This window comes from Panthera leo, chromosome B3 (genome assembly GCF_018350215.1).
Source record: "Panthera leo isolate Ple1 chromosome B3, P.leo_Ple1_pat1.1, whole genome shotgun sequence".
Classification (NCBI taxonomy): Eukaryota; Metazoa; Chordata; class Mammalia; order Carnivora; family Felidae; genus Panthera; species Panthera leo.
The window spans coordinates 120,710,181-120,733,788 of NC_056684.1; the positions used below are offsets into that span (position 1 = coordinate 120,710,181).

Sequence of the window (23,608 nt, forward strand, 5' to 3'; positions counted from 1 at the left end):
ACACTGTAAAGCTGTTGGTTTGCTCTAGTCATTTCATTAAGTCTTTGGTTTTGTTCTAACGTGGATTTTGACTTTGTTGTTTCTGGACATAATGGTTGTAGAAAATGTGGAAACATAGTTAAAGTGTAAAGAGGAAGACCAGTAATTGGACAGCCTCACAAAGACCAGCGGGTACCGTGGGAGTGTTCTGAGAGAGGTACTGGTGGGGGGGCAGGAGAGAAAGACCAGAGCACCTGCCCTCTAAGCGTCTAAAGCTTAGAGCTGAGTGAGTTTGCAGGCCTAGCCTAAGGCTCCAAACCAGGGTACAGTCCCCTAAGCGTCTGTGCATCCTGGGTGGCTCAGTCGGTTAAGCGTCTGACTTCAGCTCAGGTCATGATCTCACAGTTTGTGAGTGAGAACCCTGCGTCAGGCTCCTGGCCGACAGCGCAGAGCCTGGTTGGGATTCTCTCTCTCTTCCTCTCTTTCTGCCCCTCCCCCACTCTGTCTCTCTCTAAATAAACCTGAAAAAAAAAAAAAAGAGGCTATTCAGGCCATGTTTTAAAAGTCTGGTAACTTGGACTGAGGGCCTCTCATCACAGAACGATCCATTCACTAATTGATATAAATGCTTGGACAAAGCTCTAAAGTCATGCTAGCTCATATTCTGTCTCCGTAGATCCCTTCAGTCTCTCAATTCCATGCTTACATCAATATGGAAAGAAGTTTATGGAAACAAGGATGTCATGGTAGACTTGAGGAAAAAACCCTCAGACAGCTGTTCTTTTTTTTTTAAGATTTTATTTTTAACCTCTACACTCAGCGTGGGGCTCGAACCCACGACCCCAAGATCAAGAGTCGCACACTCCACCGACTGAGCCAGCCAGGGACCCCCAGCCATTTCTTTTCCTATAAACATTTATTGAGTACACTCTGCGTGCTTGGCTGTGCTAGGTGGGAGCACTGTGGGGCTGGGGGAAGGGGCCGGGAGAGGTGGGCTGAGAAGAGCCTACAGGCTGAAGCCTGCTTTTGTCAATCAAGTTGGATTAGGACACTGCCACACCTATTCGTTCACGTAGAACCTGGCTGCTTTGGTGCTCCAACAGCAGGCTGCCACAAAGCCTAAAACATTTCCTGTCTGGCCCTTTACAGAAAAAATGTGCGCTCTCCTGCACTACAGCATTGAACAAGATAGGTACAGTCCCTCTGTCCTCCTGGGGCTTAGGATCAAACCCCTAGTAGTGCACGTTCAGTGTTTGGTGCAACTTTGCCTGCCCGATTCTGTGTGAAAGGGAGTTTGTCGTCCATGCTGGAGATGGTGAGGACACCAAGAACAGATGAGCTTAGACGCAAAAAAGGCACCTTCCCAGTGGAAGGTGGCTCCACAGCTAAGGACCCAGTGGCTCCACAGCTAAGGAGATAATCCTCAACCTGACCGAATTTACTAGCATATCTAAGGGGGAAAAAAAATGTGCTCATCAAAGAAGATTGATCAGCCCCCTACCCACCCCCCCCCCCCCCCAGGCGTGGAAAAAGGAGGCAGACTTTGACAAAGGCACCACTCCTACCAAAAGGGAGTCAGCCTGGGGACAGACTGATGTCATTAAACATTCAGTTGATGTGATTAACATCTTTCTGATTATGATCTAGTCACCCCCCCCCGCCCCCCCCCCCCCCAGGTCTTCTGCTTAGAGTGATCTTGTAGGTTAGGCACATCAGTTTCTCTTTGTACTTGAATGTGTATCCCTGGGCTTATATGTCAGGTTTTGGAATTTGGCCAATGTGAGTCTGGCCCTGAGAGATGCAGCTCCTTTCTGGACTATGATACTGACCTCACAGTAATGAAAACCTTTGTAATGAGTACCAAACTGATGAAGTGGCCTTTTAGGGAGCCACCTGGGGGACTTTTCCAAGACGTATCCCCAAACCTTGACCCTGTCACCCTGCCTCCTGTTCCATTGAGAAACTGGAAGCCCTCGATGGGAATGTCCTCAGTTGTTGCCAGCCGATCTACCCACTGCCCCTTGCAAGGGATGGTCTCCTGCCCCAGGCTCTGGGTGAATCCATCCCCACCCCACTTCTGGAGACCCTCCTACCCACTATCTCCTCTCTTTTACCCTCTCACTTCCTAGCCTCCTCCCTTCTGCATTGAAATACTTGTGGTATCTGCAATCTAAGACAAAGAAAACAAAACAATGCCCACACCCTCTCAACTTCCAGCTTCCAGCCCCCCTTTCCCTTCTTCTTCTCAGTTCTTGACCCGCTTTACTGCCCTGTATCTGTATCTGCTCCTGCCTGGGCTTGTGATGAATGAGTCCCAGTTCAGCCTCCCCGTTGCACTCCAGAGCCTTCAGCACCTATAAAACATTTCCACTTGGATGTTCTGGAAGCACCCAAACGCAACAAGTCCTACCTGCCCTTAGACGTCTCTTCTTGTGTCCCAGTTGTCGGTTCCCTGGTGTGCAGGCCAGAAGTGGGTCTCAACCCGGAACTCGACTTCCTGCCCCCCATCCCAGACCAACGTCCCCACAGTCATGTCCAGTTCCGTCTCCTTCCTTCATGTCCCTTGACCTAATGCGTCTCTCTGTTCGCCTTGCTCTGTTCCGGGCCACCACCGACCACTGTGGCTTCTAGTCTGGTCTCCTGGCTGCCAGGATCGCCCCTTCCCAGTCTGTTTTCTTCTGTGCTGCCTGGGAGACCTTTCTGAGCCAATGTCTGAACGTGTCGGTCTCCTGTCTTGCTTATGGGTAAGCCATGGCTCCAGAGCATGATTGAGGATGTCCTCGGGGATTGCCCCACATTGTCCTGGTAACTTTATCCCCTGCCATGCTCCCTAGTGGGCTGCGGGTCCGCCTGACTGCTCTGTTTTCCAGTTCCCAGACCTCATCACACGCCATCACTTTCTAGACTTTGTATACATTCTCCTCCTTACTCTGCCTCCCCCAACCTCCAGGCCCTACTTTTGTCCTTAGGTCTCCAGATAGCTGGCGTTTCCTCTGGGGAAGCCTTTTTCCACTTCCGAGCCCTCTCATCTGACATAGATAGCGCCCCTCCTGGGTGCTCCTGAATACCTTCTGCCAGCACATCGATAACAGTTACCATACTGCATGGTTCTTGCCATGATCTGACTGGGTCCCCAGGGAGATGATAAGTTCCTAGGGAACAGGGGTTACGTTTACTTTGATTTTCACCAAACCCCATGTTCTCCCACAGTGCCTGGTGCCTAGGAAGTTCTCCGTGTGTCCACATGAAAGGTGGTCCCCCAAAGCGATCCCCCGTATTCCCCACAAGGACAAACTAGTTTGGCCAGTTTGCCTATGGAAACTTGCAGGGATCTAGATAAAATAGTCAAATGTCTACTTAAAGCAATGTGTTAATTTTAGTTAAACTTGTATACTTCAAATCACATTATGTAAAAATACCATATTTTTTGAAAAACTTTTTTCTACTCACGTTTTGCTTTTTTAAATATTTTATTATTATTTTTTTAATGTTTATTTTTTATTTTTGAGAGAGACAGCATGAGCAGGGGAGAGGCAGAGAGACAAGGTGATACAGAATCTGAAGCAGGCTCCAGGCTCTGAGCTGTCAGCACAGAGCCCGACACAGCTTGAACTCACGGATGGCGAGATCATGACCTAAGCCTAAGTCGGACGCTTAACTGACTGAGCCACCCAGGTGTCCCTCTTTTCACATTTTGTGAAGCGAAGTTATCAAACTTGTCACACAGACCTTTGACTAAAGTGTCTTTGCCTTTTCTAGGGCCACTTCCTGAGTCATTCAACAGTGTTTCAGAGCACCCTGTCTTTACTCCTGTCTTAGTTACTTAAAACTTTAGGAGTATGTGTGTGCTTCTAAAAATGTCATTTTGGAGCTGTAAGTATAGTTCCTAGACCATCAGAGCAGTTCTTTTCTATTTGTGTCGATGTATAAGCACGATTTCCACAGTGTATGAGGTACTCTACTGCTTTTGACACTCAACATGTGAGGTCAGATTCCCGGGAATAACTAAATTTGTGTGAAGTCTCTTTACCCCCTTGTTACTGATTCAGTTGGACGATGAGCATTGACTGAGGTCTTGGAGCAGTTGGTCGATATAAGGTGGTGGACATAGCACCTCTGTTCTGAGATGTCACAAAGTCTCAGATATTAAGTGACTTCTTTTCTAAAGGACAGTGTTTGGGGGACACGCCTGCCTCACGCTTGAGCTTATGAAGCCGTTACTCAGTTCTTTGTTGAATATTGGTTGAGTCGCAACCACCGTATTGGGAGCTGGGTTGAGAGTGGATCAAGGGCCCCTACCCCGTGGGGTTGCCGTCTGGGGGGAAGACAGACAGAAAACACGATAGCGGGTAAAGATGCATCATGACAGACTTGAGGCAGGTGCTGTGAAAGAGAAGAGCCAATGATGAGACGAGAGGGGTCTAATTTAGACAGAAGATCGGGAAGGCCATGCTGAGAAGATGACTTCTAAGATAAGGCAAAGCATGTGGAAGAATCCTGGGGCCAATGCTCCAGGTGGAGGAAACAGCTGATGTGCTTCAGGACCAGAAAGAGGGCCAGTGTGGCTGGTGTGAGTGAGGGAGACAGGGAAGGAGATGGGGCTGGGGAGGCTGGCCAAGTCCCAGGTCTGGGTGGTGGGGGGAGGCTTGGTGCATGCTGTACTTGGATTTTCTTCTAGGAGTGGAAGCCACTGATAAATAAATGAACGCACATTGCTGAGGGAAGGGTAAAGCCACCCTGTAGCCCTCCCTACGTCCCCAGGGCATGAGGCCAACTTAGCAGGTCACCAGGAGGCCCCTGGAGCAGCTCCTGGGTCTGTGACTTCAGATGAGAGCAAGTAAGAAAGAAGGCCTGGCAGGCGCTGCTTCTGTTTGTTCACCAGGGGCCCAGATGCAGACTTGGAAGGAAACTCCCCAAGGAAGGGGCAGGGAGATGATTGATGGGTTATCCTGCCTTGGACCACCTCCAGGCCTTTTGTCCTGGAGAATGAGGCCGGGGATCCCACGGGACACGAGGCAAGGGGGGCTGCAGAGACAGAGCTAGGAGTGAGTGGGGGTCGGGACCAGGTCGCTATCCCAGCCCGGCTACTGACCAGCCGGCTGACCTTGGGCAGGGACTTGTGTCGTCTGGTCTCAGTTTCCTCATCTGTACGAAAAGAGTCAATGAAACCTGCAAACAGTTTGCTGTCTGCAGGGCACTGGGGGAAATGAGAGAAAGACCACATCACAGCCAGAGTGCAAGTCAGGTGAGACAGAGCCTGGGGCGGGTGGGTTGAGGGCATCTCCGAGGAATTCCATGCAAACAGGAGGGAAAGGTGAGCATGCCTGGCAGAAAGAACAGGAGTCAGGGGCCCAGAGGAGCAGATGTGCTCTGCTGAGGGGTGGGGGGGGGGGGGGGGTGGGGCTCGGTGGCAGAGGACGGGCTGGTGGGGAAAGCAGCGGGAGGCTGGATGGCACAGGCTTCGGAGGCTTTGTGAAGGAAGAGTATAGAGTAACACCAAGATTCGAGGGTGTGTGACCTGTCTTAGAATCCCAATTTGACAATTTCTTTCTTGGTCAGCTTGGTAAAGTTACATAGTTTCTCTGGGCTTTAATTTCCCAGTCAATGAAATGGGACTAATGGGGCTGATAAGCAGTTTCTGGTGCTGGAACGTCATTGCAGATTGCAGACATCAAATGAGTCATGGACGTGAAGTTTTTAGTTTAGTGCCTGGCATATAACTCTTAAATAGATAATAATTGTTTTTGCTGCTTGTGCTTGGCAACAGGAAGCCAGTGAAGGTTTTTGAGCAGAGAATTAATGAGATCTCATTTTAGCAAGTTAATTCTGGCAAGGTAATTCGGGGAAGATGGTCTGGACATGGGAGAGTCTAGGGGCAGGCAGTCCGGTTAGGAAGCGGATTCTCATAGCCCATCCATTTGGAGGCATCCAAGCCAGCAGTGGCAGAAGGGTTAAAAGGAGAGGTTGGACTTGAGAAACTTCTGGAAGTGGATTCAGTATAAAATGAACAGTGGCTGGGTTGAGACTGCCCCTTAGGTTTCAAATGTAGGCTGCTAGGGGGCTGGCGAGGTTATTTGACAGCAAGGAAACCAAGAAAGAAGAATATTCCTAGTGGGAGAAGGATAGGCCAGGAGCAAGGGGTTGGGGCAATGGACAAAGTTTGGGACATGTTGAGTTTGATCAGTTCACAGGTTTCACTCTGGAGAGTTGGAACTCGGGGCCTAGGGCTCCAGAGTGTTAGCTGAGTGGGGTTTGGGGATCTAATGAGATCCTCTAGAGCAGTGGTTCGCAAAGTGTGGTCCCCAGAGGAGAAGCACCTGGGAACCTGTTGGAAATACAAATTTCCAGCCCCACCCAGGTTGCTAATCTGAGACTGTGGGGGGTGGGGCAAAGCCATCTGATGCAACATGCCCTCCAGGAGAGTTTTTTCTAGAGAAAGCTTTTCTGAAGGAGAGGGGCCAGGGGTGGGGGTGGGGGGTGGGGGGCAAGAGGAAGGACCTAGTGAAGGGAAAGGAAGTAAGAGCCTTGGAAGGAGACTGAGAAGTACCATCTTGCGTCAGTTTCAACATGCACTGCCCACCCCCCCACCTCTCTGAATTGGGCTATGTGCTGGTTACTCCATGTGGTTGACCCTGCCCTCACATGCACATCAGAACCTGCAGAAAGGGGCCAGTGACCTGGGAGGTAACCCCCGAGATGATAATGGACATTCTTCAGAAGCACAGCATGGTTGGCTCCCTTATTGGCAGAGAGGACGATTCTGTGGGAAAACACAAAAACAATGACTTTGATCAAGAATCTTTCAGGAGAATTGCACTTGGAGAAGTTTTAGCGACCCTTTTGATTTGTTTTTCTTCTATTTTCTCTTCCGTGTATGCACAAGGATGCTGTACGATCATATCTCTAAGTAAATCTCAAAGAGATCTTTTAATGCGAACACACACGGAAATGCTAGTGGCAAGGAAGCACAGTTGTAGTTTGATTGGCAGAATTGCTTCCTTTCTTGATGCTACATAGAATAATGATGCACTCTTACCACCGGAAGCACCTTGGCGTCAATGTGGTGAATAGAGAACTGATCCGAGACCTTGTGAGAGTCCCTGCAGAGGGAAGGGAGAGGAAATCTTAAGAGCTAGGTGTTCTCTGCATTGGGAAGGACCAGGATAGGGGGCCTGGAACAGGCTGTTGGATTTGACAACTGACAGATCACTGCTGAGTTCTAGGATTCTCTAAGTGGAGGTTTTGCTTTCAATTTATTTGCTTTTTTTTTTTTTTTTTAAGTTTCTTTATTCATTTTGGGAGAGAGAGAGAGAGCACACTCGTGCACTGGAGGGGCAGAGAGAGAGAGGGAGAAGGAGAGAGAGGATCCCAAGCAGGCTTTGCATCAGCAAGGAGCCTGACGCAGGGCTTGAACCCACAAACCAGAAGATCACAACCTGAGCCGAAATCAAGAGTTGGATGCTCAACCACCTGAGCCACCTGGGCACCCCATCGATTTATTTGCTTTGTACTTGAGATACAAAAGTGAGAGAGACCCAGTAACCTCTATCCCCAGGAAGCACGTAGCTCAGAAGGAGGACAACACACGAAATCCTGATTCTGCAACACCCAGCTGGCTGCTTCAAGTGGAAGGTGGTGGGTGTGACCTATGGGGGCAAACAGGAAGGAGCTTGTGAACCTACCCAGGGCAGAAGGGAAGACGGTATCATGAGCTGAGGTTCAAGGTTGTGGGAGAATTTACCAGGAAGGGTTTCAGGTGGAGGGAGGTAGGAGAGGGATCGGAGGCCCCAAAGGTATTAGTGGAACCTACCACCTTAGGGCCCAGGTTGAGGAAAATGAGGACGGACAGGTCAGAGTTGGCCAGATCATAACGAGCCTGGTAGGCTTTGCCCTGGAGGTTAGATTTCATTCTTTATGTGATAAGGAGCTGTTGGACAATTTCTTAAACTTAATTCTTAAGGTAACTTTTAGCTTTTTATCCAAGCAATGTGTGCACGCAGTTTAAAAAAGTATGATAGAAATGTAAGTAAGTCTCCTAATGAAAAGTGACAGTCCTTGGCCCTTCACATATATTCTCTTTCCTCCCTTCATGATCCAAAGTTAGCCCTTTAAGAAAAACTTCTAGCGTTCATCTTCTTAGTTGTTAATGTGATTTTACAGCTATGTTTACTGAGTTGGCAATTTGGGCATTATTTCTTGACTTCCTGTTATGGACAATGAAGAATTTGTTCCAATTATACAACCCATCCAACCACACACATTTCCAGTCTTCCCATTGTCAGAATACGGTTACCTCACAATTTTTGGTTAAATGTCTTTGCTTCCTGCTAGTCCTTTCTCCACTTGTCCTTGACTCTTCTCCTGGGTTGGATCCCCTGTTTTCTGGATTCTGCCTCTTCCTCTTTTTGCTTCCTCCATTTTGGGGGGAGCACGTGCTGGAAAGGCGCAGGGGAGGTAAAATTGTTGACGCCTTGGAAGCAGGGAAATATCCTTACTCATTCCTTCACCTCACCCCCGAGATTTCTATCTTGGCTTGGTTTAAAATTCTGGCTTTAAGTGATTCTATCCCACCACCCCTGCCCCCCCCCCCGCCATGACACCGCTGCTCCTTTTCTTAGTTTCTGGTGCTGTCGGCAAGAAGTTGGAGTCATCATTTAGAGACTGTATATAGAGACCTCATACTCCCGCACACGGTTCTGGGTGCTGGGGAAACTTCAGTGAACAAAGCAGATAAAGAAATGAAGTCACATGATGAGTGCCAAAGCGAAAAAAAGTGGCGATGCACACAGGTGTGTGTGTGTGTGTGTGTGTGTGTGTGTGTGTGTGTGTGTCGGACTTTTTCCCCTTATGGTTTCAGATATGGTGGCCGGTCTTATTCTCCATCCTCCATATTTGACTTGTTTTTTGTTACTCTCCCGGAAAAATTTTAGAATCTTTTCTTTCTTTGCCCTCTCTGGTTGAAATTTTACGACGCAAGCCTCTGTTCTGTGTTGTAGGTCTTTTTATTATTTATTTTTTCGTGTTTTTGTTTTGAGATCATTGAAGAGTCACACCCAGTTTTAAGAAATGATGCAGAGAGATCCCGAATACCTTTCACCCAGTTTGCCCCGAAGGTAACATCTTGCGTAACTACAGTACAGTATCACAATCAGCAATTGCCATTGATGGAATCTGCCCACCTTATTCAGATTTTACCGGTTGTACACACTCTGGGTGTGTGTGTGTGTGTGTGTGTAGTTTATGCAGTTGTATCACTTCATGGACTCCTGTGACCATCCCACAGTCAAGATACAGAAGAGCTTTGGCTTTACCCTTTTATACCATAACCACCGCCCGTGCTCTCCTCTCCCTGATCCCTGGCAGCTACTAATTTGTTTTCCACCTCTGTAATTTTATCCAGATCTTTATTCACTTATTCTGCTGGGCTTTCAGCAGGACTTTTTGTCTGTAAACTCATATTCTTCAGGTCTTAGAAATTTCCACCCTCCACCCCCTCCCTCCCTTCTTCAGTTTCTGCCTTCATGACGACCTCCTGTCCCACCTTTTTCTCTTTTAAAAACTTGTGATGGTTGATGCGGAGCTTCTAGGATCCGTTGTCTAATTCTTACATCTTTTCTAGTGTCTCGTCCATTTCTTGGATTTTTTTGTTCTGTTCTGGAGTAGCAGCTCCTCAGCTCTTCTGAATCTTTTGTGACTTTCATATTTTTAATTTCTAGGAGCTCCATTTTATACATTTTAAACTTTTTATTGCATGCTGTTCTTGTTTCATGAATGCAGTGTGGTTTTTTTTCTTCTCAAGTTGATAGTATGTTGATTATTGCTTTGTGAGGTTTAAAAATGTATTGGTAATCCTCGGCTGTCTGTCTTAAATGCAAATAAGGATAAAGAGGGTAGAAGGAGCATTCCCTTGGTTGATCTTCATCTGCTGGACTTCTTTCTGATGCTGTGCATTCTCCCAGAGAAGAACCCTACAAATTCCTATCTTGGGGTGGGGTGTGGAGTGTGCAGACTGCTAGGATTCAGGGAGTGGGCTTGGGGTGGGCTGGGTGGTCCCACTGTTCAGGCATCCTAGTTTTAGCTTCAGCTTCCCTTCTGCCTGAAGTAGAGTGGGTCCTTGAGTCCAGAACTTAACTTGCTCACAGCCTCCAGAGATGAAGCTGGCTTCTCTTGGGTGGGTTGTGGAGGACTTCTAGATGGCCACGTGGAATGGTAGCCAAGTCCTCCCCGCAAATTCCCCAGTTTGTGGCCCCAAAGCCCACCACATCTTCTGCCGTATCTCAAGCCTTCGGTGCCTGAGGCTTTCTGAGGCTCTGCAGTACAAATGGCTTGTCATCTAGATACTACACTTGATCTTAGCCCAAAGGCAGAGAAGCGATGGCTTGTCATCTTTGGCTATTTTGGGTTTTACTTTGTTCATTCTCCTGTGGCAGTTCCCGCCCCTTGCTGCCATTTATCGGGCTGTGGGATGTGTGTGCAGACAGGGGATGTGCCATGATGGAGTTTTGCACAGAAAGATTATTAACGTCCCTCCAGGGGCAGTGTGGGGGTCAGACTGGAAAGGGAACTAGAGACAGAGGAGGCTAGTGCCTGGAGGTGAGTGTGGGGACTGATGAGCGGTGGCCATAGGGGAAGGAGGGACAAAATGTGAATGAAGTAGGATGAGAAGGACCTTAAAGGAATAAAGGAGAGGGAAGAATCCAGGCTGCGCCTCAGTTTCTGATCTAGGTGGGGATGGGGGTAGGGGCGGTTTAGTGATCGTTTTGCTGAGACAAGGAGCACAATGAGAGGAGTCGGCTGGGTAAGGATGGGTTCAGCTGAGGAGGTGTGAGGAACCGTAGGGACTTGCAGGTGAAAATACCCAGCAGGCAGATGGATGAAAGGGTGTGAGCACAGGCCCTGCCTCTTGCTGCTCATCCTTACCAAGTACGTGATAGCCCAGGCCAGTGGCACGAATGTGATCATGGAGCTAGGAGGTAAGGAAGAGGGAAGGGTGGACAGTTGAGGACAGTGGGCCCCACAGAAGGAGATAGTCTGTGTCCCCCAGAAGTGAGATAGATAGGGAAGTGGAGCCAAGTGACTACTGGCCCAGCCCTTCCACGGCAGTGACCTAAAATGGCGGCCATTCGGGCTCCGATGTTAGCCAGCCGCCTCTGAGACATGCGTCCCCCAGGAGCCCCCTGTCTAAGCTCTGCGGCCCCAGCCCTGAGCCCCTGAGCCCCGGGAGAGGACTGCCCACTCCCTGCAGCTGTTCAGAGACAGCTGATGGTGACGCCCTTGGGGTTTCCTTCCTGGGGCACAGGATCAAAGGAGTTGATGGTGGGGATTTCCCCTCTGCCTCGAGGCCAGAGGTCACGCAGAAGTCCAGGTCAGGCTCTGAGCATTCCTTCCTCCCTTCCCTACCACAGGTGCGGACGCACCAACTCGGAGGTCGCCAGTCTTAGTGTTCTTAAATGTCAGAATGGGTGGCTGGCCTCACGTCAAAGACTTACCCGGAGTCTTCTGCTGAATTTACCCTGGCAGCACTGCCTGCGTGTAAAAATAGGCACCGCAGCCTTGAGTCCTTGCTTGCCCACACATTGACTCTGCTGAGCCCTGTGCGTGCTTTCTGACCCTGTATCACGCAACTTTGTAAGACGGGCATGTGCTATATGCCCATTTTACAGATGAGGAAGTGGGCCCAGAGAAGTTAGGTGACCTGAAGTACTGTCTCCCTGTGTCTGTCCTGGGCACACTCCTGTGTTAGAACTCTGAGTTGATGCTAGCCATTGGCTAGGTCCTTGTCCTATGAGGGCCCACCTCCAAACCTGCCAGGCTTCAGCTGGTGGTGAGTGTGTGTGTGTGTATGTGTGTGTGTTCCACAGATGCCCCTCCCTGCTCCTGAGCTCTCCTAGACTGCCCTCCAGAGACCACAGAAATTCTGATGAATTAATCTCATCACTTTATCGAGGAGGCACTTACAGAAATTACAAGGCAAGGCCAGCAGCCTGGCTTTCTGGCGGCCAGCCGCTAGGGCCATAAAACAAATTGAAAGGAACAAAAATAAATAAATAAAATCAGAACTCTCTCTCTTGCACGCGCACGCGCACACGCACACGCAGGGTCAGGAACATCGTTCTATCCTTGTTGTTAATGCTCAACCCTCTTGTCCTGGGAGAGCACCAGTGCCAAATCGCAGGCATTCCTTGACCCCCCGCTGGAGCGACAGCCCCTCCAAACCTGGGATCGGTCCTCCTTCAAGGGATGACAGGTTGGCTGTGCAGCCGAGACCAGTGAAGGTGAACGGCTAGCAGCATGCAAGTGGCGTCCCGAGGCTGCGTGAGTTGCCTTGCCAGGTGAACGCAGGGCCGCCACGGGCCCTGTGAGCTCACTGCACAGTGGTTCCGAGCAAGACTGGAGCCAGACCATCTGGGTTCAAGTCCTTGCTCTGACTCATCCTGGACTCTGCTCTCATCTATAAGGTGGAGGAAAAGATGTTTACCTCCCAGAGTTGTTGGGAAAATTAAAGGTGCAGTATGTGAAAAGCACACCAATAGCTGCTTCATGGGAAGCACCTGTTAGTGTTGGCTCTCGGCGTGTACTGAGAGCCACACTCCTGTGTGTGCCGAGCGCCTGGACTCCAGAGGAGCTGGTCTAGGAGTCAGGTGACGGTGAGGAGTAGCACCTGTATCCATGGGACCTGGAGGTGTAGACGGGCCAGGTGAGGTGTTGGAGGGAGCTTACTGGGGTTGTTCTAAGCAGCTGGAACAAAGGCCGGGAAGCCTGTGTTATCACTGAGTTCCAGGAACTGATGATTATGCGGGACAGTGGGGGGGGGTGGGGAGGGATATTGAGGCTGGAGAGAGAGGGGTGGGGGTGGGATGGTGGCAGGGACCAAACTCTACAGAGCCTCCTAAGCCAAGATAGACTTGGATGAATTAATTCATATTTGTGTTTTTCTCCTGTTTACTGTGCTTCTGGAAATACTGAAATTATTTGCCAAGAAGCCACACAAGCCAGAGTGACCTAAGAAATGGTTAGGGCTGGATAAGAGGGGAGGGGCTCACAGAATCCTTATCCCTTCCCCTTCCTGCCCTCTCCCACCCTGCTGCACCGAGGGGGACTTTTAGACCCTCCTCCCCGCCCTGCAAGAAATGGGAGGGAGAAAGGTGATAAGGTGATGGCGGCTGGAATTCAGAAAGAGGTGGGTAGAGAGATGGAGATCTAAGGTGCCCCAGGCAAGTCATGTCTCCTCCCCAGTACTAAATGAGGCTGAGAATACTCTAAAAGCTCTTGTGAGCCCTCACCTTGTAATCGGGGGCGCTACAATTTTATGACTTCAGAGCCCTTTGTCAGGGGCACAGCTTGGTTCCTGCTGGCTCTCAGAAAATCCAACGGTCAGTATTTTCCATAGGCCACAGGGGGAGGCTGAGGCACAGGGATTCTGGAAGACAGCACCCTCCCGACTTCCTCCAGACCACCTCAGCTGCTGGGGTGGCAACAGGGAGGGGCCTGTCTGGTTTCCCCAAGCTTCTTGTGGAGTGCAGGGGTGGCACAGGGGCTCTGTGTGGCCTTCAGTAACTCATTTCAGCACCCCCTAGTCTCAGTTGCTGGGCCTGTGAAATGGGGCACTGGTGGGCCCACCTCCGAGGGGCCTTGTGAGGAGTGACCACCCGTGCGGATCATGCACGGGAGCAGGTGCGCAGTAAAGGCAGCTGTTGGAACTGCTAATGTGGATGGGGCTGGGGGGAGAGGGGGGATTCGGAGGCCAGGCAGGTCTGGAACTAACCTTTCAAGCTCTATCTCAGGCCAGGAGTGACCTTTCAGAGGGTGCTCCATGCTGGGCAGTGTCCTTGCTAGGCGAGGTGGGCCCACAAGCACCCCTGCTTCGGAGGAATGTCCCTGGGCCTGAGGAGAGGGTTAGGATGGCAGCCTTCTCCCTGCTCCCTCAGGTGGGCATCTGATGGGGGTGGGCAAGGGGAGTTTGCACTAGTCCAGAGTCTGTTCTCAAAACCACAGGCTCTGGCAGGCCTCCCAGAGTTGGGACAGGGGCTGAGAAGACCAGATAAAAACAGAACAGCACTGGGTCACTGTTGCATTTTACCTTCCAATTGCCTTTCTCTCTTCTACTCCACTGGACCTCCCTTTCCTTCCCATTGCCTTTCTCTTCACATTTATAGCTACACAACGCCTATTTGTTAAGTAATTATAGGCAGGTAAGAGGACGTGGGAGAGACGCTATGCCCTGTGTTAGAAAGGCAGCCACAGCCTTTCCTGTAAAATGGGGTCAGTGTCAATACCGACCTCGCGTGATTGCCATGAGGATTCTGTCGGTGACTCATTCCGCAAGTTTTTCTTGCATGGCTTCTGCATGGCAGGGGCTGATCTCGGTGTATCCGGGAGACTGAGTGGTGAACAGCACAAGCGTTTGCCTTCGTGGGGCTGACAGCCTCCTGGGAGCATGGGTCAGGTTCATGGTAGCCATTATTAGAATACATTCAAGGGGCGAGACAAGAAAACGGTCACCACTTCCCTCTGTAGTAGGGCTGTGGTTATGTAATCGGCTCACGTTGAGTAGTGCTTTACTTTTTTTTTTTTTTTAAAGTAAGCTCTGTGCCCAACAAGGGGCCTGAACCCAACCACCGTGAGATCAGGGGTCCCGTGCTCTGGCAGCTGAGCCAGCCAGGCGCCCTAGTGCTTTAGCATTTTTAATGCCCTTGCTCCTGCTTTCACGTGGGAGATCCTACACACCGCTTTGCAGACGAGGAGACTGAGACTCAGAGGAAAGTGATTTCTCTCAAGGTCAGCAAGCGGTGGCCCGGGTGTGCAGAGAGGGACACGGAACACAGGCCCTGGGCCCGGGGGGGCCAGAGCTTCCAGGAGGCTTTGCCCGTGCTTTGGGGCCCCCGGCTGGAGGGCATAGGGGCCGGTGGCCTGCACTGACATTCTGGTCAGCGCAAGGAGGTGTTCTGTGCCTGGGGTAAAATGCCAGCTCAGTGGTGCCTTCAAAGCGGTGGGCTCCCCTTCTTCAAAGCTGTGGCTGCCTGGCCCACCCCGCCCTCCGGGTCTGGGATCTAAGCATTTAAGAGGGTCGTGAACATCGTGGCAGGGACGTCCGAGCACCCACCGTGGGAGCCACTGCCCTACGGAAACCTCGGGATGAGGGGCAGTCGTAGGTCCCGCCGGTCCATCTCCATCCGGCCTTTGGGCTGGTGGGCGGGGCTCCGGGTAGGGCACGTGGCTAGCCTGTCTGTGTCTGGTTACAGGAAACATCGAGTACAGCTGCCCGGCCACCAATGAGTGTGAGATCACGAAACGGAGGCGCAAGTCCTGCCAGGCCTGCCGCTTCATGAAATGCCTCAAAGTGGGGATGCTGAAGGAAGGTAAGAGGCCCGCACGGCCACGCCGTGCTCCGACCGAGGCCCGGGGTCCCTTCTCACTGGGCGTCTCGGACCCCTGTGTCCCTGCCCCCCGGGGCAGCACAGACCGGAAAGTCTCTGCACGCATCCCAGGTGGGGCCCCTGCTCCCTGGGGCGCCCCCCTTTCCTCTCTCACACGCACCCTGCACGCGGGTTTACGGCCGCCTCACAGCCCCACTGCTGAGGGGGACACGGGGCAGGCATCAGAAGTTCCGCATTAAGGATCCTCTGGAAAATCCTGACCCCACTTGGGCCCTAGAAAGCTGGCTTGGCCCTCTGGGGAAGGCCCTCCTGTTGGGGGCGAGGCCCCTGGTCCACCCTGGGAGGGGTAGGCTTCTCATTATTTGGGCAACACTTCTCTGGGCTCTCCTTCATCCCCTTCCTTCTTGATCTGCTCAGATTGATGACCCTTGCCCAGGTCCATCTTGGGGGACGTGTGTGTGTGTGTGTGTGTGTGTGTGTGTGTGTGTTTGTTTCTCCCCTTCTGCAACTTTCGAGGGAGCTGGTGGAAGTTCTTACATATCCTCTTTTATGGTTCTGGGCCCTGGAACCTTTCCAGAAGGGGGAGGAGGCAGGAAAAGAGGTGCGTGTTGAAGATTGTGTGATGGGGGAGGGGCTGGGAGTGAAAAGGAATGGGCTGGTCTCGAATGTAGTCCCTCCCTGAGAGGGGGCTTCTGGAAGCCCAGCGCTCCTCTCATCCTCCTCTCCCTGCATCCCTGGGGAAGAAGGCGCTAATTTAATTGATGCTTTGTCAGTAGGACAACTTGGACCTTGCTGTGTTGGGGAAATAAGAGACCTCTGGTCTCCGTCACGTGCACCACCCCAGCTGGCCCAGTGTGCCCACCTCTAAACATGCTCCTGAAGCAGTTCCTCAGCTACCCCGGTGTCTACATAGCATGTTGCCCTTTAAACCACATTTCTCGTTGGCCTCTTCATTTAACACCTTTGAGATGGCAAAGCCGCTCAGTTATTTAGAAACATGCCAACTGCTTCGTTGGGGGGGGAGGGGTGGTCAAGTAAGAACAGTCTTCTTTCTAGACTAAAAGTAGGCTGTGTTAGACCTCCTGAAAGATGGTGAGTTCATTTTGATTCTACACGATTTGAGTCATACCCTTGTGTAGGGTGTGACCCAAGTTAGTGACTGACCAGGGTCCCCTGATTGCTACACCAGGCTCTTTCTGTTCCTCCAGAGCATCCTGGGGTTCACAGATGAGGAAACTGAGGCACAGAGGTCCTCAGCAGTATGCTTCAGTGCTGGCCTCTAGACTTCCTCCTCCGAGGGCTGCTGGAAGCCAGCCTAAGGGTTTCTAAGTCTTAGAGAAGCTAGCTCATAAATCCTGGGGATGGGGGCTACTGCCTTGTTCTGGAAGCTGGGCGTGAGGGCACTGGGTCAGGCCGGGGGCCAGCTGTGCAGTGGCCTTTTCTAGTTGTAGTTTGTGGACTCTCATTGCTTACTTCACAGCATCTGGGGGACTTGGAGCAGAGGGGAGCTGCCGTGCTATTAGTATGCTCCTGAATTTTAACGATGACAGAATTGAGTCCTGTAGGGCTTGGGGCTCAAGGTCTTTCCCACCCTCAGTCTCTGCCGATGTGTGGGGAGCTGGGCCCAGAGCCTGTGTCTGCCCCAACCCCAGGCCACCCCACCCCCACCCCGGGATTGTGAGCTGAAGAGCGTGGGAAGGAGAAGGAGAGATGAGGAAAAAGGGAGGGACCACCACTTGAAACCCCTGCATGGTCTCTCTCTAGGGTGGCAGCAAGGGGCATCTGACACCCCTTGGGCCCAGCCTGGAGAGGCCCTTCCTGGAGCTCTGCCTGGAGGAGGAGGGGCTGTCCGCAGAGCCCTCCCCTCCGCCACGCCGCCCCAGTGCTGGCAGTTCTAAATCCAGAGGGGACAGGATGACACAAAGGCTCCTGGAGCGGACAAAGCCGAGTGCCTCCATTTAGTTTCTGTCCCCTGCAGTGCAGAGCCTTGGCGGGATCCTGCCATCAGAAGCTCCACGGGGACCAGCCCCCTGAGGAGGAGCGTGCCTCATTGAGGAGCCTGGGCCCCTGCCAGGTGGGGGCTCTTGGCAGCTGCCCCGGCTCCTGCTTTTGTTTGGTTGTCCCCCCACCACCTCGTGAGCAGGAGCCTAGGCCCCTGGGGCGGGCACAGGCTCCCTGCCCTCCCTCTGCTTTCCCCAGACTCTGGCCCGACTCTGAGAGGCAGGCTGCAGCCTCCCTGGGAGCCGCTTCTCCTGAAGGATCTGGGGTGGGCCTCGCTTGGAGGAACCAGGGGCCGGGGTCCCGGGTCTTGGGTCTTGTGCAGAGGTGTGGGGGTGGCAGGAGGCTGGAAAAGGGATGCGAATGTCCACTCCCCCTCCTCTCTACCTCACCTGCACATCTGAAGGCTGTTTCCTATCTTCTGTCCAGCAGTTCTAGAGAGCGTGTGTGTGGTGGGGGGGCGGGAGGGCCAGAGAGAAAGGGAGACGGAATCCAAAACAGGCTGTCAGCACAGAACCGGCCACGGGGCTTGAACCCACAGACCGAGATATCGTGACCTGAGCCAAAGTCAGATGCTTAACCCACTGAGCCACCTAGGCGCCCCTGTCTTTTACAGTTTTTCTTTTCGCAAGTAAAACACCTTAGACACTGCTTCGTAATTTGGGGGCCAGCACCTGTGGGGGTGGGGGAGAGAGGGGAAACTCTGGTGATGGGACTTCTTGCGACTCAGCCTCCCCCCTGCCTTGGGGCCGCCGTCGGCTCTGGAATCATCATCATCGACTGTTCCACGTAGGCAGTACCCAGGTCTGTCTCACTTTAAGCAAATCCAGGGTGTGAAAGTCTGCTTTTTCAGAGAAAAAAAGTGACTTTTCTCTTCATAAGAAATCGGACACAAAATCCACACTGGGTTGAGGGTTGGGGCCTGCGCCCTCGCTCCTGGCTCTGAGGGAATCCTGCCGTGTGGGTTCTCTCTCTGGCTCACACTCCTGGGCCTCCATTTCTTCACCTGGGGAGCAGGGGTGTTGACACCTGCAGGTCAAGTGGGGCGGGGGGACCACGTGGAATGACTCCTTGGTGAAATCCACCGTGGGATTGCTTTAAGCCGTCACCTTTCTGGGCGTGTTATTAGAGTAGTTGGTTCAAAGGCGGTCTCGTGTGAGGTTAGACATACTGGCCGCCCTGATCTTCCTCCTGGATTCGCTGGTGGGCATCTCAGGGGTGACCTCCGTCTGGGGCTGGCCCCCTGTCTGGGGTCTAAAGTCAGGATGAGAGGTCCCCTCGGGACAGCAGTGGAGCGGCTCTCCCCCGATAGTTGGGCTTCCCCGCCTGGCTGGGGTGTGGCCTGCCAGCCTCTGAGCCGAAGAACCTGGAAAACCATTTGCTGCCTTTCACAGGAAGCCCGCACGCTTCAGCACAGCTCTGGGCTTTCAGCAGCTCTCCCTGGAAGGCCTGTCCTGCGAACTTCACCTTCTCCTCACCTCACTTCACCTGCCTCGGGCCAGCAGAACTCCCTGTCCCGCTCCACTTCCTCCTCCCCTCAGCCCTTGCCTGCCTTTTCCCCAAGTGTTTTCTAAAAGATATTTGATTTCAGTGAAAGCTGGGACGACATCCATGCAATATGCTCTCACTCTCTTTGTGCTTGTTGGGAGGGCGGAGGGCTCCTCCAGGGATTCTGGGTAATTGGGTTAGTGGCCAGCTCATGTCAGGAAATTAAAAGGAGGCTCCGATCAGGTTCCCGCTGCATGGGATTTAATGGCTTTGTATTTATAGAGTATTCTGCCTCTAGCCCCTGCCAGAAATACCACTTTTCTGGCCCTGTGAATGAAGAAAGAGGATGAGAGATGGCTTGCCTTTAAAAATTCTTTCTCTTTTCCAAAATGCATTAGTGCTCTGAGACAAACCAACTCTCCAGCACTTCGGAGAATAGTTCTGAACTAGAGCCCAAGAATGCCGATATGTATCCGTATCTCCCTCGGACCGCTTTCCGTCTCACACGCGTGCACACAGATGCATACGCACGCACACGTCTGACGGTTCACGAGATCTTCCCATGTGGCCTGAAGCGTCTGGGCCACTCAGGCACGATGACCCGATGACCTCTGGCTGGGGAAATGTTGACTGAGTGAAGTCATAGAGGATGATCTTGTCTGTGCCAAATCTTACTACTGTTCATTCAGGACTTTGGGTGTGCCAGAGCATTAAATAATTGGTTCAGTGGCCATACAGACCCGGTGAGTCCCCAGTGTCACTGCTAATCAGCTCCTTGGGTGCCTTACTTAAACCTCTGTAAGACTGCTTTTCTCCTCTGGAAAATGGGAATCATAATCATAGCCATTTTCATCATGCTCTGTACTCTTCAGGGAAGGCCCTGGAGTGGTACCACAAAGTAGGATTGGAGATAGATATTCTGCATCATGTGATATAATTGATTTTCTTCTGTGATCCAGAAGGGAGTTTTGAATCTCTTCCCAGTCCTTGGCTGATGACCTTGCTTTCCATTTTCTCGAAAAAGTAGAAACAAGCAAGTGGGGGAGTTTCTTATCCACCTGCTGCTGGATCCACAAATCTACCTGTTGTTTTCTGTCTTCACCCCTGTGAGAGCGATCTCGGCTCCTGTCAAAAGCCAGTCTCCTGGGGCGCCTGGGTGGCGCAGTCGGTTGAGCATCCATCCGACTTCAGCTCAGGTCACGATCTCGCAGTTCGTGAGTTCGAGCCCCGCGTCGGGCTCTGGGCTGATGGCTCAGAGCCTGGAGCCTGCTTCCGATTCTGTGTCTCCCTCTCTCTCTGCCCGTCCCCCGTTCATGCTCTGTCTCTCTCTGTCTCAAAAATAAATAAACATTAAAAAAATTTTTTTTTTAAATAAAAAGCCAGTCTCCTGACCTGTGCTCTGACTCTTTCTCCTTCTTTATCAGGGACTTCAGTCCTGGAGTATCATGTCTGCTTCTAGCATCATCAGTCGCTTCCTCACTACTGGATCATTTTCATCGCACACACCAAACATACTTTGTTCTCCCTTTATAAAAATAAAATAAAATTTTAAAAAATCCACAACTATATATTGACCCTTCACTGCTACTTTTCCGTGCTCCCCTTTTCAACAAAATTTCCCCACTTATTACATCCACTTCTTTACCCCACCTGCTTAAAAAAATTTTCTTTTTTCCTTAAAAAGTAAACGTCGGGGCACCTGGATGGCTCAGCCGGTTAGGCGTCTGACTTGGGCTCAGGTCATGATGTCACGGTTCACGAGCCCCATGTCAGGCTCTGTGCCGACGGCTCAGAGCCTGGAACCTGCTTCCGATTCTGTGTCATCCTCTCTCTCTGCCCCTCCCCTGCTCCCACTCTGTCTCTCTCTGTCTTAAAAATAAATGTGTTTTTTTTTTTAAAAACAAACATCAAGTAGATTCACAAAAATATTTAGAGTATATTAGTTAGGCTAAGGCTAAGCTTCTATAAAAAAAAAAAAAAAAAGATTCTCTTCCCCTCTCAAAACAAACAAAAACCAGAAGCTTAAGCAGGATGGAAGTGTACTCCTCTCTCATCTCTCATGTAACAGTCCAGAGGTCAAAGGTGATCTGGGACTGGTTGGCAGCTTGGCCATTCTTACAGAAGGTGGACCCAGTTATCAGCATCTTTTCAGGCAGCCAGGAGGAAGTGTAGCCTAGCCAGATCATTGGAAAGATGGGACCCAGAAATGGAACCTGTTCCTCCCATTCACAGCCCATTGGTGGAATCTGGTCATATGGCGACACCTGTACAAGGAAGTCTGGGAATTGTAGTCTTTAGCTGGGATGCCATTTGTCCAGCTAAAACTCTACTGGTATGGAAAAATGAAAAAAATGCATTTAAGTGGGCAGACACTGTTACATGCCAAAAATATACGTAAAGTATAAAGAATACTGGTACCTTCCATCCAATGTAAGGAAAAAAAAAACTATCCTTTTCAGGTTCTGTTTGTGCTCTCAGAGGTAACTTTACCCTCAGAGGTAACTTACTCTGGTTTCACGTTATTTTGCCTTTGCTTTTTTCAAATAGCTTTTTTTTTTTTTATGTAGTACTGTTGTTTTTTTTTAAAGTTTATTTATTTATTTTGAGAGAGCAAGTGGGGGGGGGGAGGGGCATAGAGAGAAGGAGAGGAAGAGCGAATCCCAAGCAGGCTCTGCGATGTCAGCGCTGAGCCAGACGTGGGGCAGAGCATGACCTGAGCTGAAGTCAAGAGCTGGACGCTTAACCGAGCCACCCAGGTGCCCCTAATAGTTTTATCATGTGTTTATATCTCTGTGAATATCTTGGTGGGGGGGGGGGGTTGTTGTTTTAAATGAAATTATACTGTGTATATTTATTGCTGAAATGAGGGGCATCTGAGTGGCTCAGTTGGTTAAGCATCCGACACTTGATCTCAGCTCAGGTCCTGATCTCAGGGTCGTGGGTTCAGGCCCCGTGTTGGGCTCCATGTTGGGCATGGAACCTACTTAAAAAAATTATTTTTCTGAGGTGAATGCTCTTGTTGCACGGTGCTGTAATCCATTCATTTCCATTTCTTTATAGCAGGAGTCCACCAGAAAATAAATATTTTAGGCTCTGGGAGCCGAACGGCTCTGTTGCAGCTGTGTAACTCACACCACTGTAGGAAAGCAGCCACAGACAATATAGAAATGTAGGAACAGGGCTGTGTTCTGATGAACAGACAAAGGACTGGGTTTAGCCCACAGCCCTTAGTTTGCAAACTCCTGAACTAGAGTATCACTGGATGAGTTTGGGAGAGTCTGTTTTCCTTTCTAGTGCTGAGGGAACAGTGCTGCCTTGAGTCCCAGTGCACATGCATAAGGGGTTTCAGGCCGGTGGTAGAAGGGCCACAGGTATGTGCGTCTTCAGCTTTATGAGATGATAGGAGGTTGTTTTTTATTTCGTTGTACTGACTCACTACTGGTGTTCGGATGTTCTGGTTGTCCCATATCCTCACCAACACTTTTTTTTTTTTTTTATATTTTTGAGAGAGAGAGAGAGAGAGAGAGCAGGGTGAGGGGCAGAGAGAGGAGAGAGAGAATCCCAAGCAGGTTCTGTGCTTTCAACACAGAGCCTGAGGCGAGGCTCAATCTCACGAACCGTGGAGATCATGACCTGAGCCAAAATCAAGAGCAGGATGCTCAACCAGCTGAGCCACCCAGCTGCCCCATCCTTGCCAACACTTATTTAGTGTGTGTAAACTAGTGTTTTCTTATCGCTTTGGTATGTATTCTCTTCGCTGTCAGATAAGCATATTCCATATGTGGTCTAGCCACTTGGGATTCCTTTCCTGTGAGATGCTTGTCTGAGTCTTTTCCCTGTTTTTCTACTTTATTTTTTTCTTATTGGTTGTAGAAACCTGTATATGTTCTGGTCATTTTATTAGTCACTTTTCAGTTGTTGGTGTTGTAGAAAGCTCCCCATTTGTGGCTTCCTTCTCTTGATGGAGTCTTTTGATGATCAGAAGTTAGTAATTTTTTTTTTAATTTTTTTTTTTAACGTTTATTTATTTTTGAGACAGAGAGAGACAGAGCATGAACGGGGGAGGGTCAGAGAGAGGGAGACACAGAATCTGAAACAGGCTCCAGGCTCTGAGCTGTCAGCACAGAGCCCGACGCGGGGCTCGAACTCATGGACCGCGAGATCGTGACCTGAGCCGAAGTCGGCCGCTTAACCGACTGAGCCACCCAGGCGCCCCCAGAAGTTAGTAATTTTAATAAATTGAATTTATCTGTTTTTTCCTTTGTGGTTTGCACTTTTACGTTATTCAGAAAGTTATTTTCCTGGCCTGCTTTCTTAAAGATGCTTTCCTCATCTGCCTTACCTGTTAGATCTCAGACCCTGCTGGAACCAATTTTTTTAAAATTTTCTTTTTAATATTTATTCATTTTTGAGAGAGAGATAGAGAGAGAGAGACCCAGAACCCAAAGCAGGCTCCAAGCTCTGAGCTGTCAGCACAGAGCCTGATGTGGGGCTCGAACCCACATAGCATGAGATCATGATCTGGGCAGAAGTCAGACCCTTAACCGACTGAGCCACCCAGGCGCCCCTGGAATCAATTTTTGAGTATGATGAGCTTTTTACCCTCAGTCTGCCCTGGTCACACCGCACCCCTGACCACAGCCCTGAGCCTGCCCCCATACCCCCTGGGTAGCCGAACCTGGTACTCCCGTCTTCCCTGACTCAGCTTCTCGGTGATATTCCAAACACGTGGCCAGCCTTTGTGCCCTTTTCTCTTGGCTTCTCTG

At 50.8% G+C, this 23,608-nt stretch overlaps 1 protein-coding gene across 2 annotated transcripts in view; it reads left to right on the forward strand.

Moving 5' to 3' along the window:
- ESRRB (estrogen related receptor beta) overlaps window positions 1-23,608 on the forward strand; it is a 234,572-nt gene that overhangs the window by 179,957 nt on the left and 31,007 nt on the right. For both annotated transcript variants that reach the window (XM_042943870.1, XM_042943871.1), the window contains exon 3: window positions 15,222-15,338. In XM_042943870.1, coding sequence (XP_042799804.1) covers window positions 15,222-15,338 — 117 coding nt within the window. The remainder of the gene's footprint in view (window positions 1-15,221; window positions 15,339-23,608) is intronic.